Consider the following 21,962-nt stretch of genomic DNA (forward strand, 5'->3'; position numbering starts at 1 on the left):
TCCCCGTGAACTGGTACCAGATGGTTGTACTCCCAGTTACAGTTTTTGACGTCACACACACATAAACAACAATGGCGCCCCCTGTTGATGCTGTACAGACGCCGCTGATTAACGGAGAGAAATAGAAATAAATAGACGTAAATAGGCAACGTAAAGTAATTCTGAACATTGTAATCAAAATAATACACATACGATTGTGTACTACTACAGGTTATGTTTATTAAATGAAGCCCAAAATATGTTGCCAACTAGAAATCGCTAGTATCAGCTAGCGCTAGCTAACGTCAACGTTAGGTAGCCGCAAGCTAACGCTACCAAGTCGTGAGTTGTGACTTGAAGTCGATATTTACGGGCTAAAAATTGTGTCTGGAACGCAGCATAGGCTCCTTTCTGTCTCTGATTCTAAAGGCCCCATGAAACCGACATTAGAGCATCAAAACATTTTCATTGGACAAAACATAGTAAACACCCTCGAGTGCAGGATGAGTAAACAAACATTTAAAACAGTTTCACAGGAAGAGAACAGGCCGTGATGTAAAAATATAACACTATTATCACAGGGACACAGGATTAACATGAGGCCTTAAGTCATTCATCCTCGTCTGTCTTTACCGTGTTAAGGAACGAGTATCTCTGGCATGCTAGTTTTAGCTCCTCCTCCCTTTTCTCTGCGTGGAGTCGGAGCTCCTCCCACCGCTCCACCACTTCCTGCTGCACTTCCTGTAGGCGGAGCTTCAGCTGAGGCGTGCAGAGGTTCAGGATGGACTCGACGCCATCCAGCTGCTCCTGCAACTGCAGCACACGAAAACAAATACACACAAATACACACATCAACAACGAATGATAATATACAATTATCTACTTATTTTGCTTTAAATTGTTAGCCTGGTTGACACCAGACCCTTCTCAGCTGTAACTGAGAGGGGGGGGGGTCTGGGGAAGGTTCATTCACAGCCCATTTCCAAAGGGGCGTCACCAACGGACGCTGCTCAAATGCCTCGGGGCGCAATTGGACAGTCCTTCAACCAATCAGAGCGATGAAGGAGATGACGTATGCAGAGCGATGGAAAAACATCTCAACCAGCGAGCATACTGCGCCATCGTCATCGTGTAAAGCCCGCCTCAACAGTTGTGATTGGTGTAAAGCCCGCCTCAACAGTTGTGATTGGTGTAAAGCCCGCCTCAACAGTTGTGATTGGTGTAAAGCCCCCCTCAACAGTTGTGATTGGTGTAAAGCCCGCCTCAACAGTTGTGATTGGTGCCTCGATTTCGAAAAAGGAAGTTCGTCAGGGTTTTCCCAGAAAACTCTTTCTCTCTGTCTCTCTCTCTGTCTCTCTCTCTGTCTCTCTCTCTCTCTCTCTCTCTCTCTCTCTGTCTCTCTCTCTCTCTGCTCTCTCTCTCTCGTGTCTCTCTCTCTCGTGTCTCTCTCTGCTGTCTCTCTCTCTCTCTCTCTCTCTGTCTCTCTCGTCTCTCTCTCTCTGTCTCTCTCTCTCTCTGTCTCTCTCTCTCTCTCTCTCTCTCTGTCTCTCTCTGTCTCTCTCTCTCTCTCTCTCTCTCTGTCTCTCTCTCTGTCTCTCTCTCTCTCTGTCTCTCTCTCGTCTCTCTCTGCTCTGCTCTCTCTCTCTGTGTCTCTCTTCTCTGTCTCTCTCTCTCTCTCTCTCTGTCTCTCTCTGTCTCTCTCTCTCTCTCTGTCCTCTCTCTCTCTCTCTCTGTGCTCTCTCTCTCTCTCTGTCTCTCTCTCTCTCTCTCTCTCTCTCTCTCTCTCTCTGTCTCTCTCGGTCTCTCTCTCTCTGTGTGTCTCTCTCTCTCTCTCTCTCTCTCTCTCTCTCTCTCTCTCTCTCTCTGTGTGTCTCTCTCTCTCTCTCTCTCTCTCTCTCTCTCTCTGTCTCTCTGTCTTTCTGTCTCTCTCTCTCTCTGTCTCTCTCTCTGTCTCTCTCTCTCTCTCTCTCTCTCTCTCTCTCTCTCTCTCTCTCTCTCTCTCTCTCTCTCTCTCTCTCTCTCTCTCTCTCTCTCTCTCTCTCTCTCTCTCTCTCTCTCTCTCTCTCTCTCTCTCTCTCTCTCTCTCTCTCTCTCTCTCTCTCTCTCAAAATGTAGAATATTCGTTGGCGGCCCATCCTCTTATCTCTCTTATCTCTACCTGTTGCTCGGTGACAGCCAGCTCGTGGAGCAGAGCTTCATGTTTCCTCAGCTGTGACATCACTCCTCGCACATCCTTCGCCACGTCGTCAGGGATGCTCTTCTGTCGCTCCTACGGAGAGCCAGAGACACGAAACGAAAATGCATTTCAGAACGAAAAAAGCATTAAAGTGCCCATATTCTGCTCATTCTCAGGTTCATAATTGTATTTTGAGGTTGTACCAGAATAGGTTTACGTGGTTTCATTATCAAAAAACACCATATTTTAGTTGTACTGCTCATTGCTGCAGCTCCTCTTTTCACCCTGTGTTCAGGTCTCTGTTTTAGCTACAGAGTGAGACCTCTCACTGCTGGAACATCTTTGTTGGGAGTCGCAAATGCGCAGGCCTAGGTAAGGACTACATGCTCAGTAGCTAGGTAAGGACTACTAGCCAGTCAGAAGCAGAGTATGAGGGCGTGCCCTGACAGTACCTAGGTAAGGACTACTAGCCAGTCAGAAGCAGAGTATGAGGGCGTGCCCTGACAGTACCTAGGTAAGGACTACTAGCCAGTCAGAAGCAGAGTATGAGGGCGTGCCCTGACAGTACCTAGGTAAGGACTACTAGCCAGTCAGAAGCAGAGTATGAGGGCGTGCCCTGACAGTATCTAGGTAAGGACTACTAGCCAGTCAGAAGCAGAGTATGAGGGCGTGCCATGCTAGCAGCTAGGTGAGCATTATAACGTGTTCCAAAGTGACCACGTTTGTCTCTGAAGTAAAGGCTGGACTACAATAGAGCTGTTTGGAGCAGTTTGTGAACAGTGTTTTCTGTTGGAGATGGTAAGTCCCTTTGGGGGTGGGACTTTGGGCTTTTTTCACTTTGTAAACCTATAACATGCACAAAAAAAGATATATAACACAATAAAGGAAAGGGGGAAAGCCAAAAAGCATAATATGAGCACTTTAAATCGTAATGTTTTCATTATCTTTGCCAAGATAATAATAAAAATGTAATACTGTTTTCAGAACAGAACAACCTCTATTTAAAGTTTTTTTATGAATGAAATGCAACAATATATAGAAAGTATTCAGCATTGTACCAACCCTAAAGCCTTTAAAGACTGATTTATTTACCATTTAACCCCTGGTATATATGTATTTTACATTTAAAAAAGAAAGAAAATAGAAAAAGGTTTTGACTTCAGCATGTGTGTAGGCATGGCTGTGATGTAATGATAGATGGATACTGTACCTTGATGAGTGTCAGCGCGTCGCTCAGGTCTTGGTAAAAGTGGTAACACTCCTCGGCTCTCTGCAGCTGATCCTGACGCTCCCTGGCCACGCCCTTCAAATCCTCCCAGCATGCACTGCAAGCAAACAAATGTCAGAATTGACACAAAGTCAAACACAACGCTGCATCCTTTTCAGGTGCCGGAAAGTCCGCCGGATGTCTCTCATTTCGGCCGGATGTCCATCCCCTTCCTCTGTCTCTGTGTTGGGGTTCTAACCTCCGGCTGATTTGTGAGGACTATGGTTAACTGCTCCTCAGATCTCTGCAGGGTAAATCCAGACAGCTAGCTAGACTATCTGTCCAATCTGAGTTTTCTGTTGTACGACTAAAACTACTTCTGAACGTCCACATGTTCCACCAAAACCAGCTCCTTCCTGAAGCTATTTAGCAGAGGCACCGTGGCTCCGTCCGGAGCTTAGCCCCGCCCAAGATGATTGTGATTGGTTTAAAGAAATGCCAATTAATTGGATGGAGTCATTGTTTTTTATGAAAAAAAGAGTAAAACTTCTCTGATTGCAGCTTGTTTAATGTGAATATTTTCTAGTTCACGAGTCAAACTCAAGGCCCCAAATTTCTTGTCGCTTTAAAGGCTAAGGACCTTTATCCGACTTTTTTGGGGCTTCATGAGGCCCAAACTTTAAGTAAGAAAGCTACATGAGACATGCAACAATACAGACATGTCAATAACTGACTACAAGACAGCGCTCCAATACATCCAGTCAGCTGGCCGCCTTCTCATCTCCACCCGCCGCCCGAGACCACATGACCCCTGCTCTCCACAACCTCCGCTGGCTCCCAGTCAAACACAGGATCAACTTCAAAATACTTCTCTTCACATACAAAGCACGTAATAACCTTGCCCCTCCATACCTCTCCGACCTCCTCACACTCTCGCCCGCCTCCTCAGGTCTGTCGATGCTGACACACTCAAGACCATCAGGACTAAGCTCCGGACCTGGGGCGACAGAGCCTTCTCAGCTACTGCACCCACCCTCTGGAACGCCCTCCCCGACTACATCAAACAGTCAAGCACCCTACCATCCTTCAAACAGGCCCTCAAAACTCAGCTCTTCCAACTTGCTTTTTCCTGTTAACAGACTTTCCCAGTTGTTCCCTCCTTTCGTTGCCCACCTCTCCTGCTTTGCCCGTGCTCGTCCATGCCATGTCCATGTGTTTTCCTTTTCTTTTTGTCTGTCATGTAACCTTGTCTACGTACCTTTTGTCTGTTTGTAACCAAAACTGTAGACCGTCTTTGAGTATTTAGAAAAGCACTATAAAAAATAAATGTATTATTATTATTATTATTATTATTATTAATAAACTCCACATGTCTGGCCCTTAGTGAAGTTGAGTTTGACACCCCTGTTCTAGTTTCTTCTCTCCTCTGTGACAGACATTTGAGGACGTCATCATTGCTCCACATTTTTCATCATTTTCTGACATTTCACAACAACTAATCCATTTATCCAGAAGATTATCCACACAATAATCAACACTGGAAGCTCTGCAGTGCCCTGCTACGTCCTGCTACGTCCTGCTACGTCCTGCTACATCCTGCTACGTCCTGCTACGTCCTGCTACGTCCTGCTACGCTCTGCAGTCCCCTGCTACGTCCTGCTACGTCCTGCTACGTCCTGCTACGTCCTGCTACGTCCTGCTACGTCCTGCTACGTCCTGCTACATCCTGCTACGTCCTGCTACATCCTGCTACGTCCTGCTCCGTCCTGCTACGTCCTGCTACGTCCTGCTACGTCCTGCTCCGTCCTGCTACGTCCTGCTACGCTCTGCAGTCCCCTGCTACGTCCTGCTACGCTCTGCAGTCTCCTGCTACGTCCTGCTACATCCTGCTACATCCTGCTACATCCTGCTATGTCCTGCTACTTCCTGCTACTTCCTGCTACGTCCTGCTACATCCTGCTACGTCCTGCTACATCCTGCTACGTCCTGCTACGCTCTGCAGTCTCCTGCTACGTCCTGCTACGTCCTGCTACGTCCTGCTACGTCCTGCTACATCCTGCTACGTCCTGCTACATTCTGCTACGTCCTGCTACGTCCTGCTACATCCTGCTACGTCCTGCTACACCCTGCTACGCTCTGCAGTCTCCTGCTACGTCCTGCTACGTCCTGCTACATCCTGCTATGTCCTGCTACACCCTGCTACGTCCTGCTACGTCCTGCTATGTCCTGCTACGCCCTGCTGTGCCCTGCTACACCATGAACTACTACGACTACTATTTGTAGGCATAGTTCCTAGTCATTATCTTTATTGTGACTATTATTGCCACAGTTCATCACCCCCCCAACCAGCACCGTCAGACACCTCCTACCAAGAGCCTGGGTCTGTCCCAGGTTTCTTCCTGAAAGGATGGTTTTCCTCACCACTGTCACACTACATGCTTACTCTTGGGGGAATTACTGGAATTGTTGGGTCTTTGTAAATTATAGAGTGTGGTCTAGACCTACTCTATCTGTAAAGTGTCTTGAAATAACTCTTGTTATGATACAATTGAATTGAAATAATGGTTAGTTGCAGCTCTAGTGAATACCTGAGCTGTTGCAGTGTCTCTCTGACTGCAGATCTCTGTGGATGTTTATTGCGGATCAGTCGAGCAGCCAGCTCGCTGCAGCTCTGCAGTCTCTCCTCTCCGACTTCCAGCTGCTTCAGGAAACCTTCAAACTTCCCTCGCAGCAACTGAGACACGCGACACAAACACACAAACTTCTTACTTCACAGTTAACTTTTCACATCTTTACCTTAATCACCTTTATCACAATCAGATTATGACAGTTTTTTTAGTAAACAGAGCTTAACGATCACGTTATCTTCATACATAAACTGGTGCTTATATTTACATTTTGTTAAATCATGAGAAAAGAAAACAGCTGTTCTGTTTCTGAGGCTGGTACTAATAACTATAAACATTTTGTAGTGTACCAAATTTGAAAGACATATGCAGACACACATAATAAAATATGATTCAATAAGAACTATACTTGAAGGTATCGACATAATCGTGACATGACACTGTCATGAGCGTGTCATCAACGTTTATGACTTCTGTCATTGAATGTCAACTTGTCATGACAAAAACTGACTGACAATGACACAAGTCATCAACGTTTATGACTTCTGTCATTGAATGTCAACTTGTCATGACAAAAACTGACTGACACTTAATGACACAAGTCATCAACGTTTATGACTTGTTTATAACGTTTATGACAGTGTCATGTCACGATTTGTCGATACCTTCAAGTATAGTGTTACCAAAAATAAAACCTGGTGGACAAACTAACAGTTTTAATTTACCTCAAACATATGTGTTGAGATTCTTTAGTCTGACATTTACTGTTAATTATCTGCAGACACATATACAGATAATGTCTCTTAAATAACAAGAATATCAAGCCGCCTACACATGATAGGTGGCAAAAATGCTCTGTGCTTGCCGTTCCATTGATTTCCTGTAGTGATGCCGCCCAACTAGGAGCTGTGCTACTTCTGGCGTCGCGCACCTCTCAGAAATGCCGCCGTGCACTGCATTCAAAGTTGCTGGCGCTGGCGCAACCATGGGCTAGCAGCTACCTAACGTTGACGTTAGCTAGCGCTAGCTGATACTAGCGATTTCTAGTTGGCAACATATTTTGGGCTTCATTTAATAAACATAACCTGTAGTAGTACACAATCGTATGTGTATTGTTTTGATTACAATGTTCAGAATTACTTTACGTTGCCTATTCATCTGTATTTATTTCTATTTCTCTCCGTTAATCAGCGGCGTCTGTACAGCATCAACAGGGGGCGCCATTGTTGTTTATGTGTGTGTGACGTCAAAAACTGTAACTGGGAGTACAACCATTTGGTACCAGTTCACGGGGAGTAAGTTACGGGTTTGACTTCCGTCCCAGGACTCTTTCACCGGTAGAAGGTTGTGAAAACATGAGTTACAGAACGTTCAGGGTTTCCCGCAGCACTTTGCAGCTAAGGTGGCCGTCTAAGCAACACACGCCTGCCGCCTTAACTACGTCGTCAAAAAAAAGAAAGGTTTTGAACAACTCACGTTAGCAGTTGTTGACGCTATCCGCCATCCTACCAGTCAAAAATCTCCGAATGCGAATGAACGGACTCCATAGGAGGAAATGTCATTCTTATATCAGGCTTCTTTTTCAACTACAAGGTCAATATTGTTTTTCACTAACGACAAAACAATGACTTATCCGTGCAAGTAAGCTTTAGGAGCTTTCCGTCTTTACTCTCCTCCCTGTTATCGACTCTTTTTGACTGGCGAGATGGCGACGACCAGAAAAACTAACCGCTACAGTCAGTTGTCCTTTCTTTTTAGTAAACTCTGGGTACACAAACAATGTTGTCAGTGCTTTGGTTAAGGTGTAGAGTCCCTGGTGGTACTTGGAGCAAAGTCTCATGTTGTGTTGAGCCTTCTTGAGGCTAGCATCAAAGTGTCCCTAGCTCTCCCATTCAAAAGGCCATTTGACCGAAAAATGAGAATACGGTCAATCTTAAAAGTGGCGTTTCCGTCCTAAATATGCTTTTAAACTAAAGTTTGACTCGGGTACATTCACAGAAAGAGCCTAGGTTGGGGGGAAACCCTGACAGTCCTGCACTGTGCTTTGCCTCTTTGCTCTGCGCCCTATCTCGCGCAGAGTGGCGGTAAAAGGAAGTGTTACCTGTACGTGTTGGTAGTCGTTGCCCAGGTCCTGAGACTCGGCTGTCTGTCTCTGTTGGTTCATCCAGTCCTCCAACTCGGATGACTCTCGGCTGAACTCGTGGAGATGGAGGACTTCCTTTAACCTCTGACCCCTGCAGGGGAGGGAGAAACGTGAAGTCAAAGGGTGAAATCAGGGCCATGTTCAACCCCGACAAAACCTAGCAACAAGGTTTTTATAAACTGAAACTGGGGTGGGTTAAACATCCTGCTGTGTGCGCGAGAGAGCTCTGCCTTCATACCAAGAGTTTACATGCAGGTCTCTGCTGATTGGGTATCACCTGTGACACAGCCGATAAACAAGAGACACACCCACCAAACGAGAGAAAACATATCTCAACCCTTTCACAGCGTTCTGAGGAAACATGTCGTTCAACACGGAATCCGTAGCAACACGGTGCACGCCGTTTTGAGATTGAACGTGCCCCTGGTGTTCCAAAACCAACATTAAGTTAGTTATTGCAACCCGTTCTCATTCCGAACTCGAAGAGCAGCAGTTAGATAGGATTTAGAGAGTAGTATGTAAGGAGGTTGGTTGGGTCAAACACAGGACTTTCACCCAGGAGAGCGGGGTTCACGTTTGCTTGTCACGCTTGCTTTAGTCGTTTTTTTCTTTCCTCCCGCGTGTCACAGAACCGTACGCCCTCCCACGACCCTTTCCTTAACATAACTGCGTCAAAAGGGATGGCAATAGTCCCGACCAAGCTCGTTTACTTATAGCGCTAAAGGGACGGCAATAGTCCCGACCAAGCACGTTTACTTATAGCGCTAAAGGGACGCCAATAGTCCCGACCAAGCATGTTTACTTATAGCGCTAAAGGGACGCCAATAGTCCCGACCAAGCACGTTTACTTATAGCGCTAAAGGGACGCCAATAGTCCCGACCAAGCACGTTTACTTATAGCGCTAAAGGGACGACAATAGTCCCGACCAAGCACGTTTACTTATAGCGCTAAAGGGACGACAATAGTCCCGACCAAGCACGTTTACTTATAGCGCTAAAGGGACGCCAATAGTCCCGACCAAGCACGTTTACTTATAGCGCTAAAGGAGACTTTTAGCGTCAATAAGAGCGACAAAGGCAGTTGACCAAGCGTCCATATTTTACGAGATGAGTGTGAGAACGTGTTGGTTATTGGCCGCTGAAAAGACACTCAGATGATGAAGAATGTGTGACGTGTACCAACAACACCAAAACAAATTCCTTGTATGTGTTAAAAAACGTACTTGGCAATAAAACCCTTTCTGATTCTGAAGATGATTAAGACAACTTCGAAAAAAACATCCATGCTGTATTGAGTGAGAAACGGTTTCTGAATGTGTCCTGCCTTCAGTCTCCGGGTCAGCTGGTCAACATCAGCAGGGCCATCTACATCATCGGCAGAAACATAAGTGTGTGCTAACCACTTTAGCTAATACCACATCAGCTAGCTGTTTCTCCAGCTTCGGTCAGTACAAGGCAGGATTAGCTGGGAGACTTCTTCTAAATGAGGGAACACTTCCACCTTTGTGTTGAATACCTGCAGAACAGGGACATGGAAGTAGTTCTTTTGGAGATTATGGTGAACTAGTGTGTGTTGTAGCAGTGTTTTGCCATTGAGAACGAGGTGGCTAACCGATTGCGCTGCTGCTAGCGCTGGTGGATAATCAGGGTTAGAGTTCTGCAGAGTAATGTTAGAACAGTATGGGCCCTATCTTGCACCCGGCGCAGCGCAAAGCCCGACGCAAGTGTCTTTGCTAGTTTAAGACAGACGCAGTTGTCAGTTTCCCAACAGAGGGACGCACAGCACCACACACACATGCAGAAGTAAGTAAACGTGCTTGGTCGGGACTATTGGCGTCCCTTTAGCGCTGTAAGTAAACGCGCTTGGTCGGGACTATTGCCGTCCCTTTAGCGCTATAAGTAAACGTGCTTGGTCGGGACTATTGGCGTCCCTTTAGCGCTTTAAGTAAACGTGCTTGGTCGGGACTATTGTTGTCCCTTTAGCGCTATAAGTAAACGTGCTTGGTCGGGACTATTGCCGTCCCTTTAGCGCTTTAAGTAAACGTGCTTGGTCGGGACTATTGTTGTCCCTTTTGACGCAGTTATGTTAAGGAAAGGGTCGTGGGTGGGCGTACGGTTCTGTGACACGCGGGAGGAAAGAAAAAAACGACTAAAGCAAGCGTGACAAGCAGGACGTGAACCCGGCTCTCCTGGGTGAAAGTCCTGTGTTTGACCCTTCCACCCCCCCCAACCAACCTCCTTACATACTACTCGCTAAATCCTCTCTAACTGCTGCTCTCCCCGGTGCGTTACACAAACACACTCAAAGACGCCTTTTTCGTCGCATCAGACACTAACAGCCACTGTCCAAACGTCCTGATTTTACGAGTTTGGAATGAGAACGGGTTGCTCCGATTGGTTTATTGCATGTTACGCCCAAAACACACGTATGATTAATGAAGACACTAAGAACAACCCTTTTGAACCATGCGCCCGGCACACGGACCCTTTTTTCCGCCATCAAACTAGCAAAAGTGCATTTGGACACGCCCTAAACGCACCTGCTCCAGGCGCTTTACTCCATGTGCTTAGATCGTTAAAATAGGGCCCTATGAGTGAGTGTTTACCTGAGAGCCGCCTGGTGCTGCAGCTGCTGGTTCAGGCTGCTGAGGCGACTGTAGGGCCTGCTGAGCTCCTCCAGGCTCCAGGTCTGACCCGCCTGCTCCACCTGGTCTCCCAACTCCTCCACCTCCACCTCCAGCACCTGCAGCTGGCCCTCCAACACCTGCAGCCAGGGAATCATCAGGATACTGTTCACACAAGGACCTGACACAGTCTCTTAACCCTCTCCACCCCTAGACACACATTACATTAAAAAACATCCTGGACTACAGTCTCACAAGAATGGGACAGGACTTGCAGACAGCAGTGGTCAGTGACAAGCTCTCCCTCCTGGAAGGTATTCACTTTGTGACTCGACTCTTTTGTTCTCCAGCACAAAAGACCTACTATTCAAATCAGACTGCCTGTTGGAGGTCCTGTGGGAATACTTTAGCAAATCATTTTCATATTTTTTGGAGCTGCCCCTCCGTGGCTCCATTTTGGAGAGAGGCTCTTGGGGTTCTGGAGTCTGTTTTTAAAAGGAAAATGTTATGTACCTGTGTGATCTGGATGGATATGACTATGCAAAGCGAGACAAATACCTTTTGAGTGTGTTGTTAGTGGGGTGTAAAAAAGCTCTGACCAGAACATGGCTTAAGAAAGACAACAATAAATGAGTGGATTGATATAATGTATAATATATATGTTATGGAGATAATTACATTCAAACTAAGGAAATAAACTGATATTTTTGAAGAGAACTGGTCAAAATGGCTTAGCTGTGTGTCAACATGACCTGACTTCATATAGATCGCAAAAATAAGTTTAAATCCTCTTAATAAGAAATGTTTTTTCCCTATTTTCGAGCAGCATCTTTATAATTTTTATGTATGATGTGCTTATGTTAACTGCTGTTTTATTTAATGCACAAATCCTCCTTTCGTCATGTCTTGAATCCTTTATCAAGAAATGTATTTTTTTCCTATTTTCAAACAGCATCTTTATATTGTTATATATGATGTGCTTATGTTAATTGCTGTTTAATTGATTGCACTAATCCTCCCCTTATCATGTTATTTTATGGTATGATGTATGTTTCGTGCCCAGATGGCACATTAAAGGCTATTTACAAGGCTATTTTAGGTCTCCTTCCATCCTACCTTCTGACCTATATCAGTGTAAATAGTACCGGGACTTACAATCTTCGTTCCCAGGATCTTTTCCTTCTGTCTGTTCCAAAGGTTAGAACTGAGCTGGGAGAAAAGGCCTTTACGTTTGCTGCTCCCTCTGCCTGGAACATGTTACAGAAACCCATGAAACTCACTGAGCTGCTCTCATTGGTCGCTTTTAAGAGGATGATGATTGACTTGGAGGCAGAACATCTGGCTGCAGATGTTCTGCCTGATGTGTTTAGGATTGTGGTTGACTTTGAAAGCTTTGCTGTGTCAGTTGTTTTATGTTTTTTGGTGTTTTTGCGTATTCTGTGTTTGTATGTACTGTATGTGTGTTTGTATGTACTGTATGTGTGGTTGTATGTACTGTATGTACTGTATGTGTGGTTGTATGTACTGTATGTGTGTTTGTATGTACTGTATGTGTGGTTGTATGTACTGTATGTACTGTATGTGTGGTTATGTACTGTACGTGTGGTTGTATGTACTGTATGTGTGGTTGTATGTACTGTATGTACTGTATGTATGTACTGATGTACTGTATGTGTGTTTGTATGTACTGTATGTGTGGTTGTATGTACTGTATGTACTGTATGTGTGGTTGTATGTACTGTATGTGTGTTTGTATGTACTGTATGTGTGTGTATGTACTGTATGTGTGGTTGTATGTACTGTATGTGTGTGTGTATGTACTGTATGTGTGGTTGTATGTACTGTATGTACTGTATGTATGTACTGTATGTACTGTATGTGTTTGTATGTACTGTATGTGTGGTTGTATGTACTGTATGTGTGGTTGTATGTACTGTATGTGTGGTTGTATGTACTGTATGTGTGGTTGTATGTACTGTATGTACTGTATGTGTGGTTGTATGTACTGTATGTGTGGTTGTATGTACTGTATGTGTGGTTGTATGTACTGTATGTGTGTGTATGTACTGTATGTGTGGTTGTATGTACTGTATGTGTGGTGTGTATGTACTGTATGTGTGGTTGTATGTACTGTATGTGTGTGTGTATGTACTGTATGTGTGGTTGTATGTACTGTATGTGTGGTTGTATGTACTGTATGTGTGGTTGTATGTACTGTATGTGTGGTTGTATGTACTGTATGTGTGGTTGTACTGCTGCCTGTCTTGGCCAGGACACTCTTGAAAAAGAGATTTTTAATCTCAATGAGTCTCTTTCTGGTTAAATAAAGGTAAAATAAAATAAAAAAAATAAAGAAAACTAATAAAAAGTAAATAAAAAACATAAAAAAAAAAAAAAAAAATCCTGGACTATATACCTGTCCATTGCATATACTATTCAATTCAATTAAAACGGGGTTTTGTTGGCATGAAAGTTTCAATAATAATAATGTAGCCAAAGAATGAAATTACAGATATCCAGGACATATTATTTATGTCGTAGTATTTGGACTACACTACAATATAGCCTTCTTTTCTTATTATTAAGCAGTTATGTTGTACATATTTGTATAGGTTATCGTTTCTTTTATTATTGATTATTTCCTTTTAAAGGTGCCCTGCCACACAAAACCGTTTTTCCTTGTATTTCTTTTAAATATGTTGTTGGGTCCATATGTGTTTGTGTAATGTGGTGAATGTGAAGATGAGCTGCTGCCTCCTCTGTCAGCTCTAGCCACTGCTAGCTAAGCGGAGAAATCAGGCCAATTACAACAGGTGGTCAGTCTGACATCATGTTGCCTGAGCTCATTACTATTCATGAGCTCGCCCAGTTGCGCTGGGTAAAGGATTCTGATAGCCAGGCTCTCATTGGCTAGCTGTTAGCCAATCAGAGTCGAGCAGCTTAGCTCGTTGAATATTAATGAGAACTGCCACAAATCGAGCTGAGTCTTCCTGCAGGGTTTCTATACCACGCTAGAATGGCTCGAAACAAGGTAACCAAGGCCTTTTTTCCACAAAAAATGCTACAACGTCCATGGTAGACCTTCAGACATTACCACAACGTAATGAAATACGTGATGCAGGGCACCTTTAATATGTTTATGTTTATGTATGCACCAACCTCCAAGGCAAATTAAGCTCTAAATTTGGCGGTAACCTGGGCAAAAAATGCAAAAAACGTTCACCAATACAAAGTAAAGATTGTTTCCACAGGGAAGGATCCAAGGTACCCTATGATTTTAAAGGGTAACGTAGGTATTTTTTTAACCTGGACCCTATTTTCCTATGGTTTTAGTGTCTCAGTGACTGATGGGAACAACAATCTTTAACACTGGTGCAGTATTAAGCGAGATCGCTGCAGTCGGCAGCGGAGAAACAAGCTGCAATGTGAGTGAATTGGGTACATTTAGTTTCCGTCCACTAAAAGTTTTTAGCCACTGGCATGCTCAGATTACTAGGAAAATAAATATGCTTCGATTAGGCTAATTAGGCTCAGATTATTATTACTTAGAATAATAATAATCTGAGTCTGTCAGCGGCAAAAACAGCACTTTAAGTGGACGCAAGCAGACGCTGAACATCTGTCCTGCAGGGTTGTGTTGCAGCCCGTTTCGCGGCTGCTGGGTACAGCGTTCTCGCTCAATACTGGACCAACTTCAAAGATTTTGTTGGGAAATTAGGCATAAAAAGTAAAGAAAGGACCCCCCCCCCTCCTGTTGTCTTCGGGTCAAATTTGGGAGAAAGAGAGATTTGGGTTTCTTTCAACCACATTGCCTAAAATGAACATGGATGGTTCTATAAAATGATCTCTCAAGTAAAATGAAGGATCAGTTCACTACTTTCACTGAATTGTGGGTGTTTTATTCAATGTTATAGCATATTTCTGCTTTTTAAACACAAAAAGTAGGTGTATTGACCCTGAATTCCAAGAATAAGTGTAAAACTTGTGGTATAAGTTGGTAGTAGTGGGGAAAAAAGTGTCAAATGTAAAAGTAAAAAAAGTGTCTAAAAGATTACAAGTGACAATAAGTCAAACAAAGAGACAAGAAAGCAACAAAAATATCAAAAAAAAGAGTCAAAGACTTTGAAAATGACAAAAACTAAACATATTCAACAAAAGGTGCCGGAAAAAAACCTGGAAAAAAATGTTGACCCTTGTGTTGTCTTCAGTCGGGAGGACAACACAAGGGTTAAATAGAGACCTCAGAGTGTGTTGTACCTTATGTTTGGTGAGGAGACTCTGTGTGGCCAGCTGGTCTTTGCCGTAGTCGTCGGTATTCACCAGAGTGAGAGTCTCATTCAGCCTGGACTCCAGCTCCGAGCAGTCCAGCAGCAGCTGGAGACATTCAGAGAAACAATAAATCAGCACTAAATAAATCCAAAATAACAAACGTATCTTCATATATCCCTCCATCTCACCTGTTCTCTGGTGATGGCCTTGCTCAGGTGAGCTGCTCTCCTGTTGCATGCCTCCTCTAACTCCTCCCACTCTTCACTCAGCTGTGTGCACCTGTAAAACAAACAGTCACAGAGTCAGTTATCAAGGAGAACAGGAAATTTGACAATAGGCTCGTTCGAGATGAGCCAGGTCTGCACAGAATCGACCACCAGCGATCGCCGCCCAATGCATGCTGGGTAGATCTGTGTCTGACTTGATCCCGACTTGCTCTGACGTCACGCACACGTGGGCAACGATGACCTCACGAGATCAAGGCGGCCGCAGGTTTGAGAGCCAGGCAGCGCAGTTGCTTTTCACCCACTGCAAGACCCCAGGACCCAGGGGCATGCTGGGAAACGCCGGCCTCTCAGCTGATCTAACAGCTGATTGGTTCAGAACTCGTTTAGAAGTCAGAGAGACTAAATCTGTTCAGATTACAGATCATCTACAGTCTGTTAATTAAAATCAGCACCAGATCACATGTAGAGCATGTTGAGAGCTACTCTGTCATAATTAAAACAACTGGAGACTGTTTCTGTGACTTCCTGTTCAGCCTGAAGGATGCTGGAATCAGCTGGAGACTGTGTAGGAGCTGATATACGGGTCTGATAATGGATCAGCTGGAAACTGTCCGACTTGACAGCAGGTTTTTGTCACCGCCCCCAGCTGCTCCCGCCTGCTCTCGTCCACTTTAGGCGAGGCGCAGTTCATCTCCAACGAGCCTATTGTGTCAATCGACCCCGCACAGAACCACAACGTCACCTCTGGAGCACTTCCTCTCCGTCTGATTTGCTGGATTTGGCCAGGTCCCGCCCCTTCTCCAGGACGTGGTTCAGGTGTTTTCGGTGGGCGTTCACTTCCGCCTGCAACTCCTAGGTGAACACATCATGTTTAAGCTATTATTTTGCTTTAAAAATAGGCTGAAACATAATATAAAATCGCCCTTTAGTTGTTTTTCTTACGATCGGTATCTCATTCTGGGCTTTAGATCTATTGGATATAAGTTTTTGTAAGTGATAAACTGTCATCCAGCTGGTACCTTGTGTTTCTGCATGAGGCTGATGGCTCCAGCCAGAGACTTGTCATATCCTGTCGATCCAGAGGCAGGAACGTGTTCAGAGATCCAGCTGAGCTCCAGGTCCACGTCATGATAAAAACCAAACAGCAGCACCGAGGCCTCCAGCTGGGCTCGGCGCTGGTCCAGAGGTTTCTGCAGAGACTTGAACCTGCAGCACAAACAGCGTCCCATCAATATCACCTGCTTCATGTCCCACTGCGTCTAAGGCTACATTTACCCTGCTGCAAAAGGACCAGCTGTTGTAAAAGGAATATCTTTCCCCCTCTCATTCCCCCTACTCTGGTGTGTTTCCCCCTCTCATTCCCCCTGCTCTGGTGTTTCCCCCTCTCATTCCCCCTGCTCTGGTGTTTCCCCCTCTCGTTCCCCCCTGCTCTGGTATTTCCCCCTCTCATTCCCCCCTGCTCTGGTGTTTCCCCCCTCTCATTCCCCCTGCTCTGGTATTTCCCCCTCTCATTCCCCCCTGCTCTGGTATTTTTCCCCTCTCATTCCCCCCTGCTCTGGTGTTTCCCCCTCTCATTCCCCCCTGCTCTGGTGTTTCCCCCTCTCATTCCCCCTGCTCTGCTCTGGTGTTTCCCCCCTCTCATTCCCCCTACTCTGGTGTGTTTCCCCCTCTCATTCCCCCTGCTCTGGTGTTTCCCCCTCTCATTCCCCCTGCTCTGGTGTTTCCCCCTCTCATTCCCCCTACTCTGGTGTGTTTCCCCCTCTCATTCCCCCTACTCTGGTGTGTTTCCCCCTCTCATTCCCCCTGCTCTGGCGTCTCCCCCTCTCATTCCCCCTGCTCTGGTGTTTCCAAGCCCCTAAACCGGAGACATTTGGAAACACTTTTGTTTCAACGGCCGCAAACGGAGACCTTTGGCAACGCCGACGCTAACACCAACGTTTCTCCGTCCTGATTGGGTCTCATCGGTCACGACGTCTCGTTCTCTGAGACTTAAAGCTACTAACGTTACCATGGTAACTACCAGCAGGGGGCTTAGTCTCCACGCTGCCTCCCGTTTATGTCCAGCATATCAGGATGTTGATGAGATATGATGTTTGGGCTTGTTAGTTTAAACAGAGCTTAGTAAATGTAGCCTGAGATGAATCTATTTCTACTGAATTACAATTACTCACGTTACTAAGTATAGATATAAAAAAATATATCTCCCCTTGCTGTTAAAAAGTAACTTTTACTCATGTTGTATGTAAGTAGAAAACCTTTATACTGGAGAATATTTCATGCAACGTCTCTTTAAGATCCAGAAAAGCATGATATGGACGATGCTGTTTGGGACGGTGACTGTCGGACTCACAGAGTGAGGTACGTGTCGGTCTCCTGGAGGATCCTCTGGGAGTCAAAGTGATTGGAGGCGAGGTGTTTGGCTCTGCTGACGATGGAGTTGATCTTCTCCGCCAGCTCCTTGGCCTCCTGCTCTAGCTGCTGATGCTCCTGAAGAAAAACAACCAACAATCCAGTATCCCAATAATTACTGTATGTAAACAAACTACACCGGATCACTGTGGATCTCATATAAAATGTCTGGCGTCTTACCGTCGTCTACGTTTACATGCACATCATATTCTGTTTTTTGCCCTTATTCCAAAAAATACAATATTCCTGCTAAGCTTTTTATATGGCCTCCAGCTGTGTTCCCCCTCTCATTCCCCCTGCTCTGGCGTTCCCCCCTCTCATTCCCCCTGCTCTGGTGTTCCCCCTCTCATTCCCCCTGCTCTGGTGTCCCCCCCCTCTCATTCCCCCTGCTCTGGCGTTCCCCCCTCTCGTTCCCCCTGCTCTGGCGTTTCCCCCCCCCCTCTCATTCCCCCTGCTCTGGTGTTTCCCCCCCCTCTCATTCCCCCCTGCTCTGGCATGTCTCCCCTCTCATTCCCCCTGCTCTGGCGTTTCCCCCCTCTCATTCCCCCCTGCTCTGGCGTTTCCCCCTCTCATTCCCCCCTGCTCTGGTGTTTCCCCCTCTCATTCCCCCCTGCTCTGGTGTTTCCTCCCTCTCATTCCCCCTGCTCTGGCGTTTCCCCCTCTCATTCCCCCTACTCTTGTGTAGCCTAACTTTGGAGCGTTTTTTAAACCGTATACCAACAAGCTAGCAAGACACATGTTGGTACCAATTAGATCTTAGATCTTTTCAAGTTTCACATGATACAGAAGACAGAGACCGATTCTGGATTTTATGAATCGATATGAGATCTTTCCAATCAGGGTTTTTCCTTCATAGAGTAGTTTTTGGCACCCGCTCCCAAAGAGGTTTTAGCAAGCTTATAGAAACTTAATTTCTGGGATCTTTACATGGTTTGGTAGTAAATATCACCACACAGCAGCTTTTAGGCACGTTTCTGTTGTCTGCTAGCAGACGAAATAGACGAGAAAGAAACCTTCACGCAATACAAAGTCAACAGAGAGCGGAGAGTTGTTTTCCCCTTAAATGTGCTCTGTCTCTATATTACATTGCAATAGTTTAAATGGGGCTCAAACTGAGCTGAATAGGTGACAAGTCCTAACAGTGGGAGAAGACGTCAGGGGTTTTTCCTGCATAGAGTAACTTTCGGTGCCCCCCCAGAGGTTTTAGCCAGCCCCAAAGGAAAATCACCAGTGCCGAAATTATGCGAAATGAGAGAAAAATTCCACTCTGAATGTGTTTAAGAGCAATTTATTAAACAACAATTCAAAAAGCAGAACATAAACTAGAACAGGAGAGCTAAAAAACCGTCTGGCTGTATACCGGGTTCTCCCAGGGGTTTTACGGTGGCATTTAAATATTAATATTATTTTTTTTAAGCAGTTTTGTTGATTGGGGTTTCATTTACTCGAGCATAATACTGTTATATTCTGAATTATAGTGGAATATCAGTGTGCATGTAAATGTATGTAGTGCCGACCTTACCTTCAGAAGCTGACGGCTGGAGCGGAGGTCATGACCTTTGGCAGCATTGTTCAGCATCCATTGGATGGCTTCGATCTTCAGCTTGGCGTCCTGGAGAAAGAAGAAGGACTTTTGTTAGGAAGTCTGAACAGAGTCAGGTCAACCAAGTAGGAGGCAGACTCCAGAGAGGGGGAGAAAAGGAGAGCAGAGAAGGGGGGAGGGAGAAAAGGGTGAGGAGGAGAGAGACCAGAGAGAGGGAGAGGAGAAAAAAGTGAACAGGAGAGAGATGTGAATAAAAAGAGGGGAGCAGAGAGAGGAGAGGAGGGAGAGATAGAGATACAGAAGGCCCTATCTCTCAACTTCTCCTCCTTCTCCCTGATTCCTCACTTCCTCTCCTCTCCTCCACACCTCCTTGTTTCATCCCTCCATCTGTTCTTTTCATCTTCCTCTCCTCTCCTCTCCTCCCGGTCTCACGCCAGTTCATGAAATGGTCACTGTATTTTCATTTATTGATTTGTGTACAGCTCACGATTGTCTCGTTTATTTCGTGTACAGGTCATGATTTTCGATCGTGACCATTTCACGGACTGCCATGACACTGGGCTGCTCTGGGGGACGCCACAACGGGGGAATGAAACGCCACAACGGGGAAATGAAACGCTGACTCCTTTAAGGAGTACGGTTTTCTTTTTTAAGAAATCCTAAAAAATGACTGAAAGTGGTGCGTCAGTTTCTCAGCCAGTGTTTTACCTGCAGCAGCTCCATCAGCTGCTCCTGCTGTCCCGCCTGTCTCAGTTTGTCTCCTCTGTCAGCCATCTTGTCCTGAAGTCTCCTCCACCGGGTGCCGAGCTGAGTCGACTTCCTGCTGATGCTCTGGCTGTTGTAGTGCTCTTCAGCAAGCATCTCCTGCCCCAGCTGAACATATATACGCATCATTTAAAGGGTAACTTCTGTATTTTTCAACCCTGGATCCTATTTTCCTATGTTTTGTGTCAAAGTGACTGATGGGAACAACAATTTCTAGTTTTGATTAGTATTAAGCATGACGAAACAATGCAATGTAACGTTAATGGGCAAAAGCACACCGTCAGTTTTGGTCCACTAAAAGTTCTGTTGTTGCTGCTGACAGACTCAGATTATTATAAGTGTCTGACAACATTATGAAAGGATCCCTACAGAGATAGACCTTTTAGTTAAAGAGGAAGATCCTTTTAGTTTAACATGAAACAGCCCCGAAATCACCATCACCAAACACCACCAGACTCCATGTAAATAATCAGTACTTTTAGCATCGTAAAACACACTTCATTCAAAGTGGACAGAAACAAAATAAAACTATGAAAAGCCGTCTTGGTTCATCTTTCCACTGTTCCAACAATCACCACTCTGGTTTAGTTGATATAAACCCTTAATTCACCCATTTACATGTGGAGATATGCTGGCTCTATACACGCTAAAAGTCCTGATTATTGACATGGAGTCTGGTGGAGATATGCTGGCTCTATACACGCTAAAAGTCCTGATTATTGACATGGAGTCTGGTGTAGTTTGGTGATGGTGATTTCGGGGCTGTTTAATGTTAAACTAAAAGGATCTTCCTCTTTAACTAAAAGGTCTATCTCTGTAGGGATCCTTTCATAATGTTGTCAGACACTTAGAATAATAATCTGAGTCTGTCAACAACAGAACTTTTAGTGGATGCTAACTGATGCTGAACATTTGTCCTGTAGGGTTATATTGCAGCCCGGTTCACAGGCGCCAGTTACAGGCGCCTGTATATTGGACCAAGTACAAAGATGTTTTTCACATTATTAATCACTTACACACTAAGGCATGGGAAAATAGGGTTGAAACAAGTTGAAAAATACTGCACTTACACAATGCGACAGGTCGATATTATTTCCTGAGCAGCAGTTTACCTGAACCAGTCTGTCCAGCCAGACCTGGTTAGCCTGCATCTCCCTCTCTGCCGCCTCGTGTCTCTTCAGCTTTCGGAGGATGTTGGTGGGGTCGCGGTACGACTCGTCCTCCGCCACCTTAAACTTCTCCTCCATCCACAGCAGCAGCTCATCTGCGTCTCTCTGGAACTCCTGCAGAATCAGCCAATCAATGACGACTGAATTAACATATATAACATATCAAGATTTTTACTAAGGCAGTGAATTGTTTTCAAGTCTTCTAAATATCTGGAATCGGGTATATATTTCCATCTTCCAAAGCCATCTTACCAGTGTAGTGGTAATTATGTCTAAAATAAGGCCCTAAGGGCTGTCAAATCGGACTCCAATGTATTAATTCCCGCGCCTTCTTACATCGGAGTTAAGTTTACCAGAACATAAGGATCAATCTGAGACGAAGAGCTCAGTTAAGCAACGTTTACTGAGTCAAACACAGGACTTTCACCCAGGAGAGCGGGGTTCAAGTCCCCCTCGTCACGCTTGTTGTAGTCGCTTTTTTCTTTCCAACCCGTTCTTCCCACGTGTAACAGAACCGTACGCCCACCCACGACCCTTTCCTAAACCCATCCGTCCCGTAGATCCCGCTTAACTTCTCCCTGCTCAACATAACTGTGGCAAAAGGGTCGGCAATAGTCCCGACCAAGCGTGTCTACTTATAGCGCTAAAGGGACGTCAATAGTCCCGACCAAGCACGTTTACTTAAAGCGCTAAAGGGACGTCAATAGTCCCGACCAAGCACGTTTACTTATAGCGCTAAAGGGTCATCGATAGTCCCGACCAAGCGTGTCTACTTAAAGCGCTAAAGGGACGTCAATAGTCCCGACCAAGCACGTTTACTTATA

At 45.3% G+C, this 21,962-nt stretch overlaps 1 protein-coding gene across 1 annotated transcript in view; it reads right to left on the bottom strand.

The window, feature by feature from the left end:
* Nucleotides 1-21,962, bottom strand: part of sptbn5 (spectrin, beta, non-erythrocytic 5) — a 127,115-nt gene that overhangs the window by 63,027 nt on the left and 42,126 nt on the right. The window contains exons 28-41 of the mRNA XM_078278176.1: nucleotides 21,082-21,252; nucleotides 19,913-20,077; nucleotides 19,184-19,273; nucleotides 17,603-17,739; nucleotides 16,272-16,458; nucleotides 15,995-16,104; nucleotides 15,214-15,304; nucleotides 15,014-15,130; nucleotides 10,739-10,896; nucleotides 8,091-8,223; nucleotides 5,951-6,096; nucleotides 3,366-3,480; nucleotides 2,138-2,248; nucleotides 613-792 (exon numbers count right to left, since the gene is read on the bottom strand). Of these exons, the coding sequence (XP_078134302.1) occupies nucleotides 613-792; nucleotides 2,138-2,248; nucleotides 3,366-3,480; nucleotides 5,951-6,096; nucleotides 8,091-8,223; nucleotides 10,739-10,896; nucleotides 15,014-15,130; nucleotides 15,214-15,304; nucleotides 15,995-16,104; nucleotides 16,272-16,458; nucleotides 17,603-17,739; nucleotides 19,184-19,273; nucleotides 19,913-20,077; nucleotides 21,082-21,252 (1,911 nt within the window). The remainder of the gene's footprint in view (nucleotides 1-612; nucleotides 793-2,137; nucleotides 2,249-3,365; nucleotides 3,481-5,950; nucleotides 6,097-8,090; nucleotides 8,224-10,738; nucleotides 10,897-15,013; nucleotides 15,131-15,213; nucleotides 15,305-15,994; nucleotides 16,105-16,271; nucleotides 16,459-17,602; nucleotides 17,740-19,183; nucleotides 19,274-19,912; nucleotides 20,078-21,081; nucleotides 21,253-21,962) is intronic.

The sequence above is a fragment of the Sander vitreus genome, chromosome 20, assembly GCF_031162955.1.
Source record: "Sander vitreus isolate 19-12246 chromosome 20, sanVit1, whole genome shotgun sequence".
NCBI lineage: Eukaryota > Metazoa > Chordata > Actinopteri > Perciformes > Percidae > Sander > Sander vitreus.